At 46.1% G+C, this 18,011-nt stretch overlaps 2 protein-coding genes across 17 annotated transcripts in view; one reads left to right on the top strand and one right to left on the bottom strand.

Moving 5' to 3' along the window:
• INTS14 (integrator complex subunit 14) overlaps nucleotides 1-3,472 on the bottom strand; it is a 35,792-nt gene extending 32,320 nt beyond the window's left edge. For 3 of the 13 annotated variants that reach the window (XR_014313383.1, XR_014313384.1, XM_082737110.1), the window contains exons 1-2: nucleotides 3,359-3,461; nucleotides 2,920-3,005 (exon numbers count right to left, since the gene is read on the bottom strand). The gene's annotated coding sequence lies outside the window, so the exon portion shown is untranslated. The other 10 variants (XR_014313382.1, XM_082737112.1, XR_014313385.1 and 7 more) reach the window with 9 other exon arrangements.
• Nucleotides 3,473-3,518: 46 nt separating this feature from the next.
• SLC24A1 (solute carrier family 24 member 1) overlaps nucleotides 3,519-18,011 on the top strand; it is a 42,840-nt gene continuing 28,347 nt past the window's right edge. For 2 of the 4 annotated variants that reach the window (XM_082737079.1, XM_082737076.1), the window contains exons 1-4: nucleotides 3,519-3,833; nucleotides 4,401-4,625; nucleotides 11,752-11,947; nucleotides 15,170-17,201. In XM_082737079.1, the coding sequence (XP_082593205.1) occupies nucleotides 15,300-17,201 (1,902 nt within the window). In that variant the 5' untranslated portion in view covers nucleotides 3,519-3,833; nucleotides 4,401-4,625; nucleotides 11,752-11,947; nucleotides 15,170-15,299. Of the gene's footprint in view, nucleotides 3,834-4,217; nucleotides 4,272-4,400; nucleotides 4,626-11,751; nucleotides 11,948-15,169; nucleotides 17,202-18,011 lie in introns of those variants that run through there. The other 2 variants (XM_082737077.1, XM_082737078.1) reach the window with 2 other exon arrangements.

The following is an 18,011-nucleotide window of genomic DNA, read 5'->3' as shown; positions in this document are numbered from 1 at the left end:
CAGTACCCTGGGATCATGACCTGAGCTGAAGGCAGACACTTAACAACTAAGCCACCCAGAGGCCCCTCTTTTTTGGAACTTACTTCAAAAACACTTTACACTGGCCAAACTGCTTGTTACAGTGAAGTATCCAACTACAAACGTATTATAAAATTCCACTTGTAAATAGGCTGTCAGGAACTCAGAACATAATGGTTCATGTAAGCAAGGTTATAAACAGGGTCAGGGACTCAAGGGAAGTAGGAAAAGCCTTTTTACCACATAGCGGCCTGAGACACATTTCAAATACAGTAGTGCCTCATGTATCTCACGTCAATAAAGATCAAATGAGGGATATAAATTACTTCCCCAGACTCTTTAAAATTCCAAAATGTTTAGCCATTTTGGTAGACAAAATTAAAATATGTATCCCTGTTTTCTGCCTCATTAAACACTGTGCAAAACATAACCTACTCTATGATGACTTGGCACCACCACTCTAAACACCAATACTGCCTAGCACACTGCTGTTCTCAGGTTTGGTGTTTTGTTTTTGTTTGTTTTTTTTTTTTCACCCCCACACCAGCACTGTGTGCTGCAGAACACTGTTCTGGAGAGATGCTCCAAGAAAAATGAGTTCAGGCATTAATAAAGACACTGAAAAGTTCTAGAGCAAAAAATCCAGTTTGAACTTGCTAACCCTGTTTCCCATTTAACCCTTTTCTACACAATTACCATGAAGGTCCCATAAAACAGGGATTACATAGAATATACACAGAAACAATGCCTTGTATTCAAGGGGTCCAGGCTGTTGTGCTCTGTTTTGGTGCCTTTTTAATGATTAATTTTTAGTCCATCAGCTTACATTCTATCTAACTCAGTAATTCCCTAATTTGCTTCTTCTAGGCTACTATGGGCTAGAAAGCCAGGTAATCAAGCTTGTTAAAACTGTGCCCAAAGTCGCACCTGGGTGGCTCGGTGGATTGAGCCGCTGCCTTCGGCTCAGGTCATGATCTCAGGGTCCTGGGATCGAGTCCCGCATCGGGCTCTCTGCTCAGCGGGGAGCCTGCTTCCTCCTCTCTCTCTCTCTGCCTGCCTCTCTGCCTACTTGTAATCTCTCTCTGTCAAATAAATAAATAAATATTAAAAAAAAAAAAAAAGAATTTAAAAAAAACTGTGCCCAAAGTCAAACTCAACAGGTCTCAGAGCCTGTGGGTTTCCTTTAGTGTAAAATGTATGGGCTTAAGTGTATCAACTTGGTACTACTTCATCTTCTCAGTTTATTTTATTTTCTTTCTGGGTCTTACTAGTGTTGTTCAAGAAGTGAAGCCCTGTATAATATTGGTACAATTATACTACTATATTAGCCCATAAGGTCACTAAGGGCAGGAACTGGATCAGATGGTGCCCACCAACATCTCCTCAGAACCTATCACAGTAACTGGCACAGGGTATGTGCTTGACAAATATTTGATAATGAGTAATAAACTACCCCTAGGCACCACACAGAACATTCTTTGGCAAAACACAGGATGAATGTTAATTCGGGAAACCAGAAACACAGTTCCTTCTCTCCTCCTCATTCAAGCAAATACTAGTGATTCCGGTGTCTCTGCCCACATATAGAGCTTATCCAGCTCACATGGTAGTCCCATTTCCATGTACACCCCTATTCATCATTGAAAGCTGGAAAGGGACACCTGGGTGGTGCAGTTGGTTAAGCCTCAGACTCTTGGTTTTGGCTCAGTTTATGATATGGGGTCATGAGATCAAGCCCCACATTGGGCTCCACATTCAGCAGAGAGTCTGTTTAAGACTCTCTCTTCCTCTCCCTCTGCCCATTGTCCCCCATGTACATGCCTGCGCACATGTGCATGCTCTCAAATAAACAAATGTTTAGGGGGGAGGACCAAGATGGGGGGGGCGTACCTGTGTGGCTCAATTGGTTGGGCAGGGGACTATTGATTTTGCCTCAGGTCATGATCTCAGGGTTGTGAGACTGAGCCCTGCAGGAGGCTCTATGCTGTGCGTGAAGCCACTTTACCATTCCCAGCAGTTTCACTGAGTGGGATTCCATTCAAGTTTCTAGGGGCCCACCCATTCCTGTTAGGGTCCTTACCAACCCTTAGGTTTCTGGCAGCCTGAGTTCCCTTGCCCTGATGAGTGCTTCCTGAGTTCTCTCCCTCTTGCTCTGCCCCTTACCACTGTACTTACTGTCTCTCTCTCCCTCGCTCTTATTTAAAAAAAAAAAAAAAGTTGGGGATATCATGGGAAGTACTTCCTCAACTCTTCAAGGAGACTGGGAAAGCATATAAACAGATTTAGATCAGGTATAAAAAAGCATTTCTGGCCCCTGAAATGCGCTGTAACACGGGAAAGGGTGCCCATAGCCAGCAGTCTTGCCTTCTCTGCAAACACCTCTAGAGCTGGCTTTTTCTCCCTACTGATGTATTGGCGTCCATCCACATTCTTAACAGTGGAAAATCAAGGGAAACCATTACTTAAGTTGTAAGCACAGAATTAAAGGAGGGACTTGCATGTTCTTGAAGGATGATTCACTCCAGCACTCTAGGCCGGATTTAAAAAAAAAAAAAAAAAAAAAAATCCATGCCCACCACAGTCCAGCAACTTTTTGAGAACGAGAAGTATTTCTCACTTGGGTTAATTCTCCCCCTTTCCCAGAAGTACTATTTAAAGTAGCTTACATGTAACGCTAAGACAACTACAAGCCATCTTTCTCAACAGTCTATGCCTGAGAACAGACCCCAGCCACCTGACGGCCTTAATGCCAAATCACCTAAACACGTTTACAACTTCCCTGCAGCTGGCAACTGACTGCAAAAGAATCGATTCTCAGCTGTTTCGCTCTCCGAGCGTGATTCCACTCGAATTTTTCGGGTTTCTAGGAGTCCGGGCATTCATGTTAGCGTCCTTACCTACCCTCAGGTTTCTGCCAGCCTGACTTCCCTTGCCCTGAGGAGCGCCTCCCGGGTTCTCGGATACAACTTCATCTCGGAACCGCCAGCCTGGGAATACAGCATTTGAATCGCAGTCGGGGAGTGATTTTTTTTTTTTTTTTTTTTTTTAACCTCAAAATCAGTCCAAACCCCCGACTGAGATCTGGAAGTCTTATGGGCAGGGGGAACGAAAAGGGCCTGAGCAAGTGGCCCGAATCGCGGTGTTCACGCGGGGCCCGCGACCCCGAGCTACCGGGCGAGGCGAGGCCGGGAGCAGGACCCGGAACTGGCGCCGCACAGACCGCGCGGGGCGGCGGGAAGGCCGGGGGCCGGCTCCGCGTCGTTCCCGACCCCTGACCCCTTCTCCTGCAGCTCCACAAGCAACGAAGTACAGCCCGAGGCCCTCGGGCTCCCCGACTCACCCCGCGCCCATCGCCGGCACAGTCCGTCCGCGTAAACTTTCCGCCCGCGCACCGCAGCCGGAACGAAGAGGCCGCGGGACAAAAAGGAAGCCGGCGCCAGTCTGAGGCTGGGGCGGGGCTTTAAGGCCTGAGCGGCAGGGCTCTGGCGCGGCGCCGCCGCTAGGGGGCGCGCCCTCCTCGGCGTCCCTCCACAGCGCTGGATCCGTCATGACCTCTCTCCCCAATATCCCCAACCTTGGGGAGCCCGGGCCCTGTCTCCCCTTCCTTCTCTTCCTCCCTACTTCTCCCTTCTCGGGCTCTTCTCTCTTTCCTTCTGGCCCTCTGCCCACTTCTCTGAAGAGATACCTCTCCAGGCCCTTCACACTCCAGCCTCCTCACTCACCTGGGCTTGTTGGTGCCCCTGCCTCACACTTGCTGACGCGTGCACCTCTTTGCCCACACTCTTGAGCCCCCTCACTCACGTCCTCTGAACCAGGTGACAGAATCTTCTCCAAACTCTTCTTTAACTATATGTCCTGCTGAGGAGGGCTCCTGCTAAGTACACCATATATTTTTCTTAGCTGACCCGAGCCAATGGACAAGTTAAGACTTTCCCTCTGGGTCTCAGCACGAGGCTCACTTTCTTTCCCCCAACCGCCCCCCCCCCCTTCTCTGAGGGAAGGTTCACTGCTTCTCCCGACAGTGTGAGGTGTCTCGCTGAGGGATCTGCACTCAGACTTCCCTGTGAGGCCTCATGGGCCCTCCCTGCCTCACCTCTGGCCACCCGGTGCCCCGTAGCAGCCCCAGCCCGGTTCTGGTCTTTGAGGGGGCAAGAAGTAACTTTCTAACCACGTAGGGAGCCAGGAAATGTCAGGGAGAAGCAGGCCTGGGTAATTGTGGTTCAAAGAATCCTGTTGTACCACACAGATTACAAGTGAGAACAGAAAAAGACCTCTGCCGCTTTTTCCTTTAGTTGGTGGGATGGGGTGAGGTCCTCCTGGGGGTGAGGCAAGGAGGGAGGATGCTTTGAACTGAACATCCCAATCTGTCTGACTTTTCACAGCTTGTTCTGTGGGAGAGTGAAGGTTCCAGTTGTTTGTTGTTCTTTCCCCGACTCCTCCTGATGTCCAAGGTGGCCAAGGGAGAGAGTTAGTCCCTGAGACTTTCTCTGCCAGCATCAGGGCCTGGGGAGCTGCAGATTGTCCTTTTTGCTTCAGAACTCCTTTCCCCAACTTGGTTAACCTCGCTGTCTCAAAACCTTATTATGCTTGAACATAATGGGATCTAGGTAAGTAAGGCTGCATCCTGATTACTTGGTCACAGTTTCTAACTCTTTCCCTCCTGGGAGGTATGTGGCCAAGAATGTGTACAGGACACGGGACTTGTCTAGTTACCCCTAAAGTGGTGAGGACTCAGCCAGAGGGTCGCAGTTCTCCTGGTAGTTCCAGCTTAGCTCCATGGACTTACTTTCCTCAGTTCTTTTGTTTTCTTACTTTATTTCTTTTAAGATTTTATTTATTTATTAGAGAGAGACAGCACGAGAGGGGAAATGGTCAGAGGGAGGAGCAGACTCCCCATGGAGCTGGGAGCCCAAAGTGGGACTTGACCCCAGGACTCCGGGATCACCACCTGAGCCGAAGGCAGTTGCCCAACAAACTGAGCCACCAGGCGCCCTCCCCTCCCCAGTTCTGAAGCTTAAGTTTATTAGTTTGCTGCTGGGTGATCAGATTTTGGTAACTTTGTTCTGAACATAGGCTTTCAGGAGATTGCGGAAGCAAAAGAGCGATTTATTAAAATGGAACAGTAAAATGTAACTGCCAACGGGACTGCCGTCACTTAAGGCAACTGTTAAGTCTTTTGTTTTTATTTGTAAAGTCTTAGAATCCCATGAAAAATCGGAAGGTTGTTCAGTGAATATATAATCAGAGAACACTAGCACAAAGAGTTAGAAGTTCTTCAGGAGCTGTTTTTCAAGGCATAGATGGTTAATGAATTTCTTTTTCTCACTCCAGAGACCTTCATTTGCATGTTTCCACACACACATTAGAGAGAATCAATAAATAACTTCCTTTGCATAATCTGTCATTATTTATTTATTTATTTTTGCTTTGAAACAGTGGACCACATCAACAGAGGCTTTTGAAAGGCAGAGTGGTTTGGTCTCTGGTCTGGCAAAAGCAAAGATTAGTGACAGAAATTCTAGGCCACTCATAGGTGCTAGGTACTGGGGCTCGAGGGGCATTCGGATAGCCACCCTTGTTGTATCATTCAGCGTATTTTCACTGCTCTAAAAATTCTCTGTGTTCTGCCCTTTTATCCCCACCCCCCACCGACTCCCAGTGACTATTAATCTTTTTATTGTGTCCATAGTTTTGCTTTTCCCTGAATGTATGTAGCCTTTCCAGATTGGCTTCTTTTGCTTAGTAATTCCCACTGAAGTTTTTGTCATGTTTGTTTATGGCTTAATGGCTTAATGGCTCATTTCTTTTTAGTGCTGAATAATAAATATTCCACTGTCTGGAGGTACCACCATTTGCTGAAGGACATATTGGTTCCTTCCAAGTTTTGACAATTATGAATAAGGCTGCTATAAACACCATTGTGACGGTTTTGTGTGGATATAGGTATTCAATTCATTTGAATAAATACCAAGGAAAGAGACTGCTGGGTCATATGGCGAGAGCTTTTTAGTTTTGTGAGAAACTAGACTTTTGTGAAAAAGTTGTCTTTTGAAGTGACTGTACCATTTTGCGTTCCCAGCAGCAATAAATGAGAGTTCCTGCTGCTCCCCAGCAGCACTGGTGTTGTCAGTGTTCTTGATTTTGGCTCTTTTAATAGGTGGGTAGAGGCTTCTTACTGTTGCTTTATTTTTATTTATTTTTTTAAAAGATTTTATTTATTGGGTGCCTGGGTGGCTCAGTGGGTTAAGCCGCTGCCTTCGGCTCAGGTCATGATCTCAGAGTCCTGGGATCGAGTCCCGCATCGGCTCTCTGCTCAGCAGGGAGCCTGCTTCCTCCTCTCTCTCTCTCTGCCTGCCTCTCTGCCTACTTGTGATCTCTCTCTGTCAAATAAATAAATAAAATCTTTAAAAAAAAAAAAAAGATTTTGTTTATTTATTTGACAGAGAGAGAGAGAGATCACAAGCAGGCAGAGAGGCAGGCAGAGAGAGGACGAAGCAGGCTCCCTGCCCAGCAGAGAGCCCAAAGTGGGGCTCGATCCCAGGACCCTGAGATCATGACCTGAGCCGAAGGCAGAGGCTGTAACCCACTGAACCACCCAGGCGCCCCCTCACTGTTGTTTTAATTTGCAATTCCCTAATGACATAAGATGTTGAACATATTTTCATGTGCTTACTTTCCATCCATGTATCTTCTTTGGTGAAGGGTCTGTTCTGTTCAGGTCTTTTGCACTTTTAAAAATCAGATTCTTTTTTTTACTGTTGCATTTTAAGTGTTGTTTGTGTATTTTGGATAACATTCATTTATCGGTTATGTATCTTGCAAGTATTTTCTCCCAGTCTGTGGAGTTTGTCTTTGCATTCTCATAACAGTGAGAGACTTAAAAAAATTAAAACAAAAACCCAATAATTATAATACCATTATCAAATAAAAAATAATTAAAAATGAGTCCCTAATATAATCAAATACCAGTTCTCAAATACCCAGGTATCTCAAAATATCATAAATTTTACTTAAAAAATTTTTTTTTAATTTTTAAACTAAAAAATTAAAAAAATTTTTTTTAAAGATTTCATTTCTTTATTTGACAGAGAAAGATCACAAGTTGGCAGAGAAGGCAGTCAGAGAGAGAGAGAAGCAGGCTCCCCCCTGAGCAAAGAGCCCAATATGGGGCTCGATCCCAGGACTCTGAGATCATGATTCGAGCTGAAGGCAGTGGCTTAACACATTGAGCCACCAAGGTGCTCCTAAACTAAAAAATTTTTTAAAAACTTATTCTTTTTTTTTTTTTTTTTTTTCAGAGAAAGAGAGAGAGAATGTGAGCATGAGTGAGGAGGGGGCAGAAAAGAGGGAGAGGATCTCAAGCAGACTCTATGTGGAATGTGGAGCCCGCTGTGGGGCTTGATCCTTGAGATCTTGACCCTAGCTGAAACCAAGATTTGGACACTTAACTCCCTGAGCCACCCAGGTGCCCCTAAATTTTATTTTTTTTTACTTTGGTTGTTTGAGTCAGGAACCAAGTAAGATCCAGACATGCAGTCTCTGAAGTCTCTTGTCATCTGTAGGTTCTCCCTCCATGTCTTTTTTCCCTTGTGTGCCTTTCATGAAGAAACTGTGATTTCCCCTCTTTTAATTGCTCTCAATCCTCCTCAATCTTTCTACAACATTTGAGAAAACCACAAAACTCTCTATGCTAAAATAATAGAAAAACTCACTGAACAAAGTAGAGATTTTACACAATACCAGTTCATCTCCACTCTAAATAAGGGTGAGGCTTACCCACCACTGGTTCCCAAGGGTCTGGTATGTAACATTGGGTATGCATTTGTGTAAAGAAGATAAGAAGGAAGTAAGAGACTATTTGAAAACAACAACAACAAAAAACTCAAAGCAGGAAAGAGAGATAATTTGATATTACATTTGTCTAAGAAAGTAGAATGGAACTTCTTTATTTAGGACACCCTCTTCTTTGAAAAGCATTACAAACTAACCTTTTATTTATTTATTTGACAGACAGATCACAAGTAGGCAGAGAGGCAGACAGAGAGAGAGAGGAGGAAGCAGACTCCCTGCTGCGCAGACAGCCCGATGCGGGACTCGATCCCAGGACCCTGAGATCATGACCCAAGCTGAAGGCAGAGGCTTTAATGCGCTGAGCCACCCAGGCGCCCCTACAAACTAAATTTTTAAAGGTGCTTCATGATCTGGGCCTGCATCTTTCTTCCCAGGCTCACCCCTCACCCTCTTAAAACTTTGGTAGCATCTTCCAGTGAAAAGGCAGATAAAGCAAACAAAACTAGTTTCCTTCCTTCCTTCCATTCTTTCATTTTTTAAAATTATTTTAGAGAGAGCACATTTGTAGGGGAAGGAGCAGAGGGAGAGACAGAATCTCAGGCAGACTTCCTGCTAAGTGCGGAGCTGCACTCAGCTTGATCTCAAAATCTTGAGATCATGACCTGCTCCAAAATCAAGAGTCTGTAGGTTGGAAGGAGGCTCCTTCCAAACTGGATGTGTGTGTGGTGGGGACTAGGGGGTTAGAAGAGGGGAAGGGCGGGGAATGGGAGAATCACAACTCCTCATCTTTCTTTCGACTCTTTTATTTCCCCACACCACAAACTGCCTTTAAGTCTCCCCCTCCCCAAAGGGCTCTATTCAAAGCTAGAGTGCTTGGGAGCATGTGTGTGTGTGTGTGTGTGTGTGTGTGTGTGTGTGTGTGTGTGTTTATAAACAATGCAGTGGCCTAAATAAGGATTTGGTAAGTGGAAGTGGGACTCCACCCTTTATCCTCCCCAACCCTTCCCTCCAAGAGAGGCCCACACTTGAAGCTTGGGCCAAAGACCAAGCCTGAGTTGGAAGTAGAGGGCTGGAAAGGATGAACACTTTCCCCTTTGGAATGGAAGTGATACCTGGGACGAGGTTGACACTAAAGTCAGTATTAGAAGAATAGGAGTCTGCAAGGTGTATAAAAACCTTGGTGGTTTCTCCTTTATATCTTGTTTTTATTATTACTAGTATATCAGTGTATCTTGGGCATCATCTTCATTGTTTTGAACTGCTATATAATTGATTATTGGAAAGTTAGGACACCATTTATGTACAAGTTTTCCATTGATGTTTATTTTTTTTTAGTTCAAGGCAGAACTTAAATGTACGACTCTGAGATCAAAACCTGAGCTGAGATCAAGAGTTGGAGGCTTTACCCACTGAGCCACCCAAGTGCCTGTCCATTGACATTTCGATAGATTTCAATTTTTGCTCTTACAAGCAACGTCGGAATAGGCCTTGTAGATGTGGCAAGGGCTTTTCCTCTGACAGGGGGGAAAGCCCTGGAAAGTGGAGTAGAGGAGGGACATGACCTGACTTCCAGTTTAACAAGGTCTCTTTTGCTACTGTATCAGATTGATAACTCACAGTATTATCATCAGCACTGGATATTACATTTTTTAGCCTTTGTCAACTGATAAGGAAAAAAAAATCTCACTGTTGCTTCAGTTGGTATTCCTTTGTAAAATCAGACTGACGAGGCAAGTTTTACTTAGAGGGGAGTTGTTCATTTTACTGGTGCTGTGGGGATTTCTGTGTGGCCACATTGAAGCCTCTGAGGGTTGGAGAGGATGACCTCTGAGAGTAATGAGGGCTGTGTCTAGACAGAGAAAGAATGACCCATCAGTAGTCATTCCACTGTTTGACCTCTCCTGTAGGCCCCGGGCCCCTCCGGGTGGGTACCTGACTAAGAAGGCCAAACCCTGACTCTGACCCTGCAGCTCCCTGCCTCAGGTATGGCTCTAGCCACTGGCTTAGAGGGATGAAGTGTTGTGGGATGTGTGGGGGCTTACTTGGCTTATTCCCACCAGTGACAGCAGTGTAGCCACACCCTATAGGGGTGCCTGGGTGGCTCAGTTGGTCGAGCATCCAACTCTTGATTTTGGCTCAGGTCATGATCTCAGGGGCGTGAGATCTAAGGCCTTGGACTCCACCCGCAGTGGGGAGTCTGCTTCTGTCCCTCTGCCCCTTGCCCCACTGGTGCTGTCTCTCTAAAATAAATAAATGGGTAAATAAATAAATCTTAAAAAAAAGTATCCCATAAACAATATAATATGAACAATGAAAACAATACCAGCAAAAGGTCTTGGGCTGTGACAGTTCCATGCCTGACAGATCTAAGTACTTTCCTACAGGCTCACACTGTACCTCTTCCATCTTCCCAACCAGAAGCTCTGCTTTTCTGGTTGTATAAATGAGGGGCCAGACTCCGAGAGACCTTAGGAGACTTGCTCCTGGTTGGACTTGTTACTTTATTAGATGTTGCAAAGTAGTACCTGTAGGTCTAATTCAGCTCATTTTGTCTACCTTTTAATGTTTTTAAATGGTTTTAACAGTGGAATGACTACTGATGGGTCATTCTTTCTCTGTCTAGACACAGCCCTCATTACTCTCTGCTGACTTTGAGTAGAGCTAATTTAATTTAATTTTATTCACCCAGGCCCTGAAGGCATTTGATTTTGCAAACCCCTGCCAAATCTCATCTCCTTTCTACTCTGCAGCTGTAGGGTCAAACCTCAATTCCAGATGGGGCCCAGAAATAAACTAGCCTTAGCCACAAACCCTTTGCCATTGGGCAAAAAATCTCATTCCCTCTTTCTCCTATTCTAATGGGAAAGGCCTTGAGCTGGGGAGGAAAAGGCCTCCTTGCTGACTTGCATAGTTTCTATACCCTGCCTTCCTCAGACCTGATATTAGCAATATTACCGTGAGGGTCAGAGCCCATACTTTCCTACCTGTCCTGCCACCCTGTTGGAGGGAGATTATAACATGAGACGACGTGGTAGAACAAAGCAGATCATCTTTCCCTCCTCAGTGGTACTGGTCTTTCTCCAGCACTTTGTTTCTGAATGGTCAGGAACCTCAGTGAGTGGGCATTTCCTCCCCACCTTCCCACCCCAGTCTGTAGCTCAGGCACCCTGTCTCGGAGCATCTCCTCACTGGGATGTCCCTTTTCATTTCGTCCACAATATATTTATTGGGTGTCAGACACTGTTTCAGACTCTGGGGACTCAGTCATGAATATACAGGCAAGGTCCCTGTCCTCTTGGAGCTCCCTGACTAGTAAGAGATGCAGACACGAGTCAGGCGACCACACTAGTAAGTACACGGTACGGCGTTGTCATAGTGGACTGCTCTGGGACCTGCTGCCCCTAGCAGGCTATGTTCTCCACAAGTGGAATAACAACAACAGTACCAGACCCTGTTGGTATGTTTTACATATTAATATACTTTCTCTTCACAGCGAGCCTACCAAGCAGATAGTGTATCATCATCCTCATTGTACAGGAAAGATTTACAGCCACTGAGAAGTTAAATAACTTGCCCGCGCTCACCCTGCCAGTCCGGGCCATACTTCCACTCTTGGTTGAGTTGCAGACCTCTCTACAGCCTGGATTTCAAGTGTGCCACAATCCCTGAGAACAAGACAGGAGGAACCAAGCTCAACTCCAGCAGGGGAGATTTAGGTTACAGACTAGAAAGAACCCCTTGGCAGCAGTTATAAGTATATGAGAAAAGGAATATTCATTTTCTGGGAATTTGCTTCTCCCCTGAATTTCCTGTATGGCACAAATAGCATTGTAAAAATTAGAGGAATTATTCTAGGGGGGAAAAAAAAAGATCTCTCATAATTCTACATTGTGAATTTGGTTCCTTTTTCTATCTTTTTTCTTTTTTTTTTTTTTTTTAAAGCCAAATGTGGGTCTTGAACTCATGAACCCAAGATGAAGAATCAGATGCTTCACCGACTGAATCACTCTGGCACCCCTCTTCTTTCCATCTTTCTGGGCCATGTTGAGGCTGTTAGACAGCTGGGGTGAGACGGGAAGTAACTAGATCTGGTTCTGCCTGCAGCAGCCTAAAGACAAGGACGTGGTGACTGGCAGAGGTCAGCCCCCCTTCTCGGTGTTTCTGCAGGGGGTGGGTACCCTTGTGTGCTTCAGCAGGGGGACCTGGGCACCTTCTTACCTTATAGGCCACACTGGATAAAGCAGGGCAAGGGGTCAAGCGGTGAGGGATTACCTGCTATTTCAGAGGAGGACAATCAAAACTGCATGTGATCTCTATCCCTGGGGGAAACAGGGAGGGGTGGAAGGAGCAGTCAATAAAGATCAGGCAGAGCTAGGTGATTAAAGTGGGTTCCAGGTCAGTGGGTAAGGGTCATAAGTTCCCACTGCCTTGCCCCACCTTCATTTCAACACCTCCAGTCCTGAGCTGGAGGCATAATTCCTTGGGTATCTTGGGATGTCCCCTCTTGCTCTCCGGAGATCTGTCAGTGCTCTTTCCACAGAGGATTTCCCTTAGGCCTAATAAAATATTTTTCAAGTGCCAAATGCTTCAAAGTTTAGAGTACTTTCCCCACATTCCCTCATGTTTCTGAATGGACCATGTTTTAAAATAAACTATTTCTTAGAGCCGTTTTAAGTTCACCGTGAAATTGAGCAGATATTTCCTCATTTTTAATTTTGATTCTCACAACCACCCTACAAAGAGGAAGATCTGGTATTACTATCTCCACACGTACAGGTAGATTACAATTAGAATCACACAGTAGCAAACAGAGCCTGGTGTTAACTGAGGTCTTCTGATCTCTTAAGCCCCAAGCACTTTCTCCTGGTTCCCTCAGAGCACCTTCTGAATCTTTCCAGATCTTTCTTCCCCCTAAGCATGGGAACCCTGCACCATCTCTCATTCCTAGAGCTTAGAGCCAAATTTGAGAAGTTTCCCGTTTGCCTGTTGACCACAGGGGGCCGCGGAGAGCCCATCTGTTTCCCCGTGGAAGGCCCACCTTCTCAGGCTCTAGCAGAGGCACTGGGACCCAGAGCTTGTACAATGCCCTGATAAGCTTCTTAGAGGCGGGTATTAGCAGGGATTGGATATTCTTCCCCTGAGATGCCCTTCACACCCGACCCTGCCTTGAATTAGAATTCCGTAGGGGAGCTGGGGACAGAAGAATGGGGTGTTTTCTGCTGTCCAGCTTCAGACTCACTCTTTGAGACCCTGGATTCTGACAAGTTTCCAGAACTAAGAAGATACTCAGATGTCCAAGTTTGAAGGTAAATGATGTGATTAGATAGGAGGGGTCAGCTGGGGTGTCGGCTCAGCTCTGTTAGACAACACTGGCACACCAGAAAGAAAGACCTTCTCCAGAGTTTCTTTAGGAGAGTCAAGCAGGCTTGCTACAGAGTTGAATTCAGGGCATGGGACAGCAGCTGCAGGGAGATGGTGGAAAGACGGTTATAGGATCAAGGACCAGAGAAGGAAATGTACTTATTCTGTACTTCTTCTTTTGCTTGTTCCTTTTTTCCTTTAAAAGACAAATGCATTTGCGTCTCTAATTTGTGTGGCCTGCTGGGAAGATTGGGGCATTAGAAGGCTCACCTGCACCGTCACTCACGAGCTGTGCCATGTTGAGCAAGTGGAGCTCCTCTCTGGATCTCAGCTTCTGCATGTCTCAAATGGGGAGTTGCGCTAACTAGTGTCTGTAATTCCTCTTACCTTAAGTGACCTAAGACTCTCTGAGTTACTCATCTCACTTTAAATATATTCCTTTAAATGCAAAACCAACCACTTCTAGTTAATGTTTTATAATAATCTGTAGACACTAACTAGAGATTTAATAAATATTTACTTAATTTATAAACTGAGGACTTTTTCAGAGCCCTTCATGTTCTTCTTCCCCTCCTGAAAAATATAGAATCAAACCTTTATATAAAACTACAGGGGTGCCTGGGTGGCGCAGTGGGTTAAAGCCTCTGCCTTCGGCTCAGGTCATGATCTCAGGGTTCTGGGATGGAGCCCCGCATCGAGCCCTGCATGGGGCCCCGCATCGGGCTCTCCACTCGGCAGGGAGCCTATTTCCCCCGCCTCTCTCTGCCTGCCTCTCTGCCTACTTGTGATTTCTGTCTGTCAAACAAATAAATAAAATCTTTAAAAAAAATAAAACTACAAAATTAAAATTTTATATAAAATCAATCCTTATGTAGCACTTGATTCTGTATAAATGCTTTTTCAAAGATTTTATTTATTTATTTATTTGACAGAGGGAGAGAGCTCATAAGGAGGCAGAGAGACAGGCAGAGAGAGAGGAGGAAGCAGGCTCCCCACCAAGCAGAGAGCCCAACGCAGGGCTCAATCCCAGGACCCTGAGACCATGACCCAAACCAAAGGCAGAGGTTCAACCCACTGAGCCATCCAGGTGCCCCTGTACAATGCTTTTTATAGAACTTATGTGTTTTTACTCTCAACATTCCTGTGATGGGTATTATTGTTACTATTGTTATTTCTATTAAATTAAATTTAAATTTAAAGTATCATGAGATGGCACAGGGTAAAAATGTTAAACAGTTACACTGAACATCAGGGTATAGTGAAAAACAAGTCTTCCTTGGACTCCTGATGTCAGTTTCCCTGACACATCTATTATCACTCACATCTATTATCATGCCTATTTCACAGATGAGGCAGTGAGGTTCAGCCTGTCCAGAGTGGCACAGCTGGAAACAGTAGGGCTGGAAATCCAAGACTTTGACTCAATTCTCCATGTTCTTCCCACCACATCACACTGTCTGGGAAGCATCATCACATTAGCTTTGCCCTCTATGGGTGATACTGTGGAATTGATTTAAATGGGTCCAAAACATAAAAAAAAAAAACAACAAAAAACACCCACGCACAGCCTTGAAGTTCCCAACATTGCCTTCCACTGCTGCCTGTTTTTGTCTAAAGCTTAAAATCATGTCTCCTTATCTTCCTCCTGCCACGGACCAGGTGAGATCTGTGGCCTGGGCTATGAACTATGGATGACTGAGCTGCCAGCAACTCAGGCTTGGACTTGAGGGGTGCTGGTAGGCCTCTTGTAGGGATCCCAAAGAGGGTTAGGTAGACCCAGCTCAGGAACCTGGGCTGTTGGCATGCCTACACAACACAGAGGACCACTAATGCTTTTTTCTCTTGGACAGGCAGTAGGGGTAGTTTTGTTTCAGCAGAAACAACTGCGTCCTAGCATAAAGGCCCCTACATGAATTGTCATCACTCTTTTCTAGGGGTTTGATGGATCCCAGCTTTCCTCTTAGGGGCAAATAACCACGTTTTTTTTAAAACCCTCTAGGTTTGTGGATACCCCCTGGCTGGGCTTCATGGAGAAATCTTCACTGATCACCAACCTGAACGCCAGAACAGACCCCATCTTTTCACGGACAGAATGAGAGGTCTTCTGTAACCAGGCATAACTGGCCATCATGGGGAAATTGATCAGAATGGGAGCACGGGAGAGGCGGTTTCTCCGGCCAAAACGGCTTCATTGGAGTCGCCTCCTCTTCCTGTTGGGAACGTTGATCATCGGTTCCACCTACCAGCACCTGAGGAGCTCCCAGGGCCTCCCCTCATTGTGGGCAGCAGTGTCTTCCCAACACCCTGTAAAACTGGCCAGCCGTGACCTCTCTAACAATGATATGATGATGGTGAGCAGTGACCCTCCAAGAGCTAGCTCTGAAATGGCAGGTGATACACTGGTGCCCCAAGCTACAGTTGACAGGGGTGAAGAAACACCTGGCATAACAATGGAGAATACTCCCTATCCACCCAGAAGGACAGCCAACACCACTCCAACAACACTCAAGAATAACTATAACCTAACAGCAGCAGACACAGAAAGAATGGAGGAAGACACCACAACCACACCCAGCACAGTACTGAATCACTACACCCCAACTTCAAGCAGACCAACAGTAAAGAATCATACCTCAGCAACACCACCCAGCAGAGAAATGCAGAGCTACCACCCAACTCAGGCTGGGAGAAAGGTGAAGAAATACACCCCATCTCCACTTGGTAGAATAGTAGGCAATTATTCCCCATTCCCACTCATGACAATGACAAAAAGCCATGGGATCACCCCCAGAACAATAGTGAAAGACAGTGAAGCTATGACAACCACCAAAATATTGAAGACCAACTCTACTAAGAGAATGGTAGAGGAAACCACCCCAACTACTCTCAAGGGAGAAATTCATACAACCCCAACTTTCCTGGTAAATGACATAGAAACAAACATCTTGACTTCTCCAAGGAGTATGACAGAAGAGAACATCCTGACTACCACCAGAAGAGTGGACAATAATAGATCAACCAAGCCCCGGGGGTTAGCGAGAAAGAACAAGGTGACACCTCCTCTGGAAACGGTCCTGGAGGACACCACAGTCATCTCTGAGGGGCAAGTGACAATACGCACCACAACAGGCAGTAGCCCAACAAAAACCAAAGCCTCTACTGCTACCTGGAGTATTAGTAATCCGTTGTCTAGAACCAGTGCATCGACCACTGGAATTTCTTCCACCACCTTCTGGGGGCTGGCAAAGAGACTTTCCACGGCACCAAGGCCCTCAGCATCCTCCAAGGCCAGGGCAAATCCAACCATCCAGGTCCATCACTGTGTGGTTGTGGAGCCAGCCCCAGTGGTGCCCCCTGCCACCTCCCCCAGCCTGACAACAGCTATGATCCCAGAGGTGCCCAGTTCCAGTCCCTCAGCACTGCCTCCTGGCTGGCCAGACCTTCACACCAAGGGAGAGTACCCCCCAGACTTGTTCAGCATAGAGCAGCGGCAACAGGGCTGGGTGGTCCTGCACATCTTTGGCATGATGTACGTGTTTGTGGCCTTGGCCATTGTGTGCGATGAGTACTTTGTCCCAGCCCTGGGTGTCATCACAGATAAACTACAGATCTCTGATGATGTGGCGGGTGCCACCTTCATGGCTGCTGGAGGCTCTGCCCCTGAGCTCTTCACCTCCCTCATTGGCGTCTTCATCTCCCACAGCAACGTGGGCATTGGTACCATCGTGGGCTCTGCTGTGTTCAACATCCTCTTTGTCATTGGCACCTGTGCCCTCTTCTCCCGGGAGATCCTCAATCTTACATGGTGGCCCTTATTCCGTGACGTCTCTTTCTACATCCTTGATCTGATAATGCTCATTATCTTCTTCCTGGACAGCCTCATTGCCTGGTGGGAAAGCCTGCTGCTGCTGCTGGGCTATGCTTTCTATGTGTTTACCATGAAGTGGAATAAGCAGGTCGAGGTCTGGGTGAAGGAGCAGCTCAGCAGGAGGCCAGTGGCCAAGGTCATGGCCCTAGGGGACCTCAGCAAGGTAAGGACAGGCTGGCTCAAGTTTCTGTAGCCCCTTTGGGACAAAAAAGATGAGGAGAAGCCAGTGACTGAGGAGTGGAAATTGCTGGGTCAGACCTCAAGGGATGGGTGCTTTGGTTCCCTTTGCTAGTCAATAGACACTTAAAGTCCTATACTTTGCCAGGCAGTTGGCAAGAGTGACCTTGGCTCAGCTCCCAGTCACCCAATGGTTATTATTATGGTCCACCATTGGCAGGGGAAGACACTGAGGACTGTTGAAGTTAAACCACTCTTCAAGGTCACAGAGCAAATAGGCAGTGGAGCCAAGATGTGAACTTGGGTTGATCTGACTGGGTCTTTGGAAATGACATTTCAGCTGGGCTTTGGAGAATATCCAAGGAGATATCAGACAGGGAAAAATGATAATCTCTTCCATGTGCATGCTGTTTATGGTTTGTCAAGCACCTTCACTTTCGTTTAATCCTGTTTGTTCACATTCTGGGTTTGGAGCTAGTGGCTTGGATAGGGTCTGACAAGGGGGAGGTTTTTTGTTTTTGTTTTTGTTTTGTTTTTGATATATTGGTTAAGATGAGAGCTCCGCTCATCCACTGACAAGCCAGCATTGGGTGCAGGGCCCTCTCTCTTATCAAGTGGAGACCAGATACCAGAGCTCCAACCCCAAGGCTTTCTCTTGGCTCCAAGATTCTTTCTTAAGAATTTCTTTGCCCTTGCAAAGGACCTTCCTTCTAAGTTCAGTGTGTGGTTCAATAACCTGGAAGATGAGATTAAGGTGGGGATGTTATCTCTGAAAATTCATCTCAAAGTTTTTGTT

The sequence above is a fragment of the Mustela nivalis genome, assembly GCF_964662115.1.
Source record: "Mustela nivalis genome assembly, chromosome: 6".
Lineage (NCBI taxonomy): Eukaryota > Metazoa > Chordata > Mammalia > Carnivora > Mustelidae > Mustela > Mustela nivalis.
The sequence above is the reverse complement of the archived record's forward strand: the minus strand, read 5'-3'. Positions and strand labels throughout refer to the sequence as shown.